Source organism: Gavialis gangeticus, unplaced genomic scaffold (genome assembly GCF_001723915.1).
Source record: "Gavialis gangeticus isolate Ggan-Ray unplaced genomic scaffold, GavGan_comp1, whole genome shotgun sequence".
Lineage (NCBI taxonomy): Eukaryota > Metazoa > Chordata > Crocodylia > Gavialidae > Gavialis > Gavialis gangeticus.
In genome coordinates, this window is record NW_017729025.1 from 146,909,567 (window position 1) to 146,914,922 (window position 5,356).

Genomic DNA, 5,356 nt, shown 5'->3' on the forward strand with positions numbered 1-5,356 from the left:
TCAAGCACCTACTTTGAATGCCTTCAAGAGAAATTTGGATGCTTATCTTGCTGGGATCCTATGATCCCTGCTGACTTCCTGCCCCTGGGGCGGGGGGCTGGACTTGAAGATCTTCTGAGGTCCCTTCCAGCCCTAATGTCTATGAAATCTGTGAAATCTATGAAAATGCAGGTATGGTCCTGGGAGCAGTAACTGTTCAAACCACCATTTTAATTCATCTTAGTTCAACAGGTTGTATGACAACCAGCTCTGGTCCCATGAGTTATGTGTTTCTCTCCAAATTGTAGAAGAAGGTGTGTGTGTATCTTCCCATTCTATAAAAACCAAAATGAGCAGAGTGTAGTAGAAAACCTGTAGCCAGGTTAGATGAGGAAGGGTTTGGGTTAGTTTAAAAGAACCCTAAGTCAGCCAATGTACTGGGAAGTTGATGTAATGACAACACAAACTTTGGAATTATTAGTTTGTTAACACTGTTATGCATAGGTATGGTCACATACTTTAGTCCCCAATATAACTGTCCTCTGAACTCCTGACATGTCAAATGGTACAAAAGCCTTCATGGTAGAATGCTAGGTTATAAACAGAGCATTAGTAAAGAAAGAAAATGCAGCACTAAGTTATGCATTAATTTCCCTTTGTGGTTTTCTTTTAAATGATATGCATCACATGCACATATGTGCATACATACACACTTTAGATCTGATTAAGTTTGATACAATAATATCAATATATAATTGTGCGTTGTACAGCTAGAAAAAATAGATGGCATCTTATGTGGCTATGGGACAAATCAAAAGCTTATGATTCTCTCCAACATGCAGAGTTAAACCAAAGGCATTCTGACAAAAATCATTGCAGGAATTCCTTGCCAAAAGCAACTCTGATCACAAAGCACTGCAGAGTTAGAACAGTGCTTCATTTTCCCTCTAGAAATGGATATACTAACAAAGCCTTAATAACATATATTTGTGTTTATTATCTTTAAGGAGCATAATACATTCAAGGGATACATAGAAATAAGAATCTAAATACAATATAACAGAAATTATGAGGTGAATTTGTCCAAATAATTTAAGGAATAAAATGAGCACAAGGTACAACTAAATTTTTAGCTGGCAGATACCCTGAAACAGTTTAACAGACGCAATGATCTTACCAACCATATCACTGAAGCCGGGGGGTAAACAGGAATCAGTACAGAGGTGCATACATCTGTTTTGTTTCACTCATTTGTCTGTCACTATGACCAACGTTGTTGGGGTTAAACCAAGCCAACGTGTTAAGTGATTTTATATTACTGCATAATGAACAAATACAGAATCATCAAGGCCTGTGCACAGACTGCATAAGGACAGAAATTTCAAATGTGATATTTTTCCAGGCCACAAATTAAGAGCGAGTTAAAAAAAGGTTTATGATACATCAGCTGTACTGCATTGGCTGCCTGTGCGTCTGCTCTTACACCACATTAGATAGAAGATTCTCTGAAGCAGCTAACCCTAAAAGAAAAAGGGCTCATTTGCCGCAGTTGACTTCTGCTGAACATAGTACAGGAACGGCCAACCTGTGGTATCTGCTTTGTTTGGCACACAACAGATCTGGCAGGGAGGATAGAGCAGAGCAAGGGATCAGGCGGGGGAAGGAGATTGGAGTGCCACTTGGAGGAGTCAGAGCTTACTTTGTGGCACACTGGCCAGAAAGGTTGGCCCACACTGCCGGAGTATAACAGGCTGACCAGCAATGAAAGTCCAGCTTTTGTCCAGCTTCAATCCAGGGGTCTTTCAAACATAACCATTACACCACAGAACCCCTGGGCACACCTATTGTGGGGTAAGAGAAGGCACATGGACGGTTACCATGGAGCAGCTGATATGCAGTAAGTCCACACCCCTTAACTCACTTTAATTTGTTCATTTATCCCCACCCCTCCATCTCCTCATTAGAAGCTCCATTTGGAGAAAAAATGTGGAACCCTGCAGAATTGCCTCCAGAAAACAGCTTGTGAAAGCAGTTTGCTAGTTATAGCTTGCACTAAACGTTGTTTCAAAAAGTTACTATGTTCAGTGTAGAACTGACAGGAAAGGATGGTGTAAACTCACATATGGCCCAAGATGTCTTCCAGGCTATTTTCTCGTCTTTCACATCTACAGAACAAGAACCACGAATTGGTGAACATCTGCAAAAAGTAATTGACAGGGCCAATTCCCGTATTATGGCTGGAGGTTTCCAAAAGGTTTCAGAAGCATGGGTTGCTTTCTAATTGGCTCATGTCATTCTTATCATGAACCACCAGGTTGCTCTGTCTTTGTCACAAGGCATATAGCAGAATACACAGAGTCATTGGCATCTGACAGGGCTGCACCACCAATGCTTTTGCTATGGTCTTGAACTCTTGATCTCTGGGCTTCCAGCCACTCACCCCAGTATTCATGCCACCAGAGTGGGGTTTCCTTGAAGTTGAAGTGTTAGGATGTGGGAGACAGACTGTCAAGATAGCTAGCAAAAATGTCTTGAGGGCACCTTAAGTCGTGGGAAAAGAGAGGTGGGGGAGAAAGGAGATAAATGCTTAGGTCAGGAGTGGGCAAAATATGGCCCACATAGGGACTTTGTCTGGCCTGTAGTGGATCCCTCAGTCCTGCCTAGCCCACACACCTTCTGGCCCGCGGCACGTCCCGCTGCCCCCTGGGCATTCAGCAGGGTTGGGGTGGCTCCACAGCTGGACTGCCTTTCTAGGCAGCCCAGGCAGTGGCGGCTCGTTCCAGCTGCTCCTGCCGCTGCTGCTGGCCCCAGCCCCGTGGTAATGGTGGGGACCTGCACACAGAGCCCCAACCCCGGCTCACTCCGCACCCACTCTGGACTTGGCCCAGAGGAGTGGACCAGCTGCAGACCCATGCACACAGCTCTGCCCCTGGCCTGCCCCGTGCCTGCTCCGGACTTTCTTGCCCACACTGACCAGTGGCAGCAGCTGGGCAGAAGCTGCTGCTGAGCATGGGAGAAAAGTGGCCCGTCCCCTTCGCCACTGGTGGGCCCTTCTTGCTGCAGCCGCATAGGGCCCGCACCCAGGCTGCCCTGTGGCTCCTCTGCACTGCCATCACTGCCCTGCTGGGCAGCCCAGAAGGGGTGGTGACAGTGGCAGAGAAGAGCCATAGGGCATCCTGAGCATGGGCTCTGGGCAGCTGCAGCAAGAAGGGCTGAGCAGTGGTGAGGGAGAGAGCATGCTTGTTCCTCCGCACTGAGCAGCAGCTTCTGCCTGGGCATTGCTGCTGCTCAGCATGGGCAGGTGGTCTGAAGTAGGCATGGGGCAAACTGGGGAAGTGGCAATGCATGTGGGTTCTGGCTGGTCTGCTGCAGCCAGGTGACACCAGAGTGCGTGCAGGGCAGGCCGGGGTTGAGACTGGGGCTGCGTACTGTTGGCAGGGGAGCAGCTGCAAGATGCCCGGGGTCCAGGCTATTGTAAGGGGGAAAGGGGTGCTGACTGGCCTGCGGCAGCTCCCCAGAACTGCCTGTGTTGCCTGGGGGCCCAAATAATTGCCTGCCCCTGGCTTAGATATTTCTAAAACTATCACAGTAGGCATTTATCTGCATCTTTAGAAATCTGACCCCAAGTCAATAAGGAAGTGTCAAGGCAGGAAAAACTGATTACACTAATCATGGTATTTGTAACAGAAAATCATGGCTGCTTACACCAAAGATCTTTCTCAGAATGTGCTTGGAAGCAATCAGTCTAGGAGTGTCATACTTTGCATGGTGACGAGGAACTAAAAATTTCTCTGACAAGAGAGAAAGTGACATTTGAACTGGATGGTTTGGCAAAACTTTTGCAAAGTGATGCAAGAGACTACAGTCCTAGTGAAATTCTATAGAAATCTGAATCAGCATCTGCAGCACATGTTTGAGATGTAATAGATGAGAATACCTGTGGATGGGTTAATAAGTATTGATTTACAATAGCTCTCCAGCCTGTACTTCACTTACAGGAAGACAGATAAAAGAATGAAGAAACTTGGCATAAAATTGGGTAAATAAAATTACCTGGTGTGTATTCTAGTCTCCCAGATACAACTGATGATTTGGTGGTGGTGGCGGCGGCTGTGGATGTGTGAAGGAAAAGCTTGTTTTGCTCACTGACAAAGTGAATTTGCCTTTCCTGTGGCTGCCCTTCTCAGCCTCCCCTACCCTGCCCCCACCCTTTTGTTGTTCTTCGGGGGGGGGAGGAAGGGGAGGATTAATGTTTTGCTGTGGTGTGTTTGGTTTGGATGATTTAGTGATTATTTTTAGGTTATTGTTACAGACACTGAATCAAGCTTTGGTTTTTGGTGTCCTGGTATGGGCTGTCTGGTGCCTCTTTATTATGCTACCATCCATGACTTACACCTATGTTCAATAGGCTTCATAATCTCTGATCCTTTAGGTGGCTGCCTCTGCACAGTACCTGCGAGTCTCCATGAATCTCTCTCTCTCTCTCTCCTGTGCTGCCGCATGAGGATACTCACACAGCTGGTAACACACAGGAAATACGTAGTGCAAGAAAAGGGAACATGGAACACAAACATGGAAGGTAGCAAGGTCTGCCTCCAGTTACCCTGGAACAAGTTCTTATTCAACTCATAACTTCAGATAGCTCCCTGGGCCAAAAATCAGCTTCCCTTGGATGAAGAAACTGGTCCAACTGATTTCTACCGCTTTCTCAGCACATATTTGCCTTTGCGGTCCAGATTATTGCTGAAGTGGATGGAAAACCAGAGGAACGAAGTTAAAACCATCCCATAAACCTGTGGCAGAAAAATAAGACAGACAAAAAATTAAATACTAGGACTACTTGTTGCATATTACTTCACCTGAGTGTAGAGGTGCTGACAAATGTTGCTCAAAAACAAAACAGTGCTGAATATGATTAGTATCCCTGAGCTCTGTACCTGCAAAAATTACATTCCTGTGAAATGCTAAAGGCTGAAATTTCAACTTGCAAGAAACAATGACCTTGTAGTTGTGATAACTTTCATTAGACCAACTGAATAGTTGGAAAAAGGTTCTTAGCAAGCTTTTGGGCGCAGTCACCCTTCGCCAGGCATAAGGAGTCTCTGACCTCGTAGTTAACACTTTTGATGGGGACACAGAGGATCTTGCTCTGTAACTTCCTCTGTGACCCTGGGCCCTAATGTTTCAACTGTCTATCTGAAAAATGAGGAGATTAGTACTTAGTAGTTAGTTTCATAGTTTCTAGAGTCAGGAGGGACCTGAGTAGATCATCTAGTCCGACCCCCTGCCATGGCAGGAAAGAGTACTGGGGTCAAACCACCCCAGCAAGGTGTTCATCTAACCTCCTCTTAAAGACCCCCAGGGTAGCAGCCAGCAC

At 46.0% G+C, this 5,356-nt stretch overlaps 1 protein-coding gene across 1 annotated transcript in view; it reads right to left on the reverse strand.

Annotated features, from left to right (window-relative positions):
• Positions 1 to 3,306: 3,306 nt before the first annotated feature.
• Positions 3,307 to 5,356, reverse strand: part of TSPAN32 (tetraspanin 32) — an 80,550-nt gene continuing 78,500 nt past the window's right edge. The window contains exon 8 of the mRNA XM_019519730.1: positions 3,307 to 4,772. Coding sequence (XP_019375275.1) covers positions 4,677 to 4,772 — 96 coding nt within the window. The 3' untranslated portion in view covers positions 3,307 to 4,676. The remainder of the gene's footprint in view (positions 4,773 to 5,356) is intronic.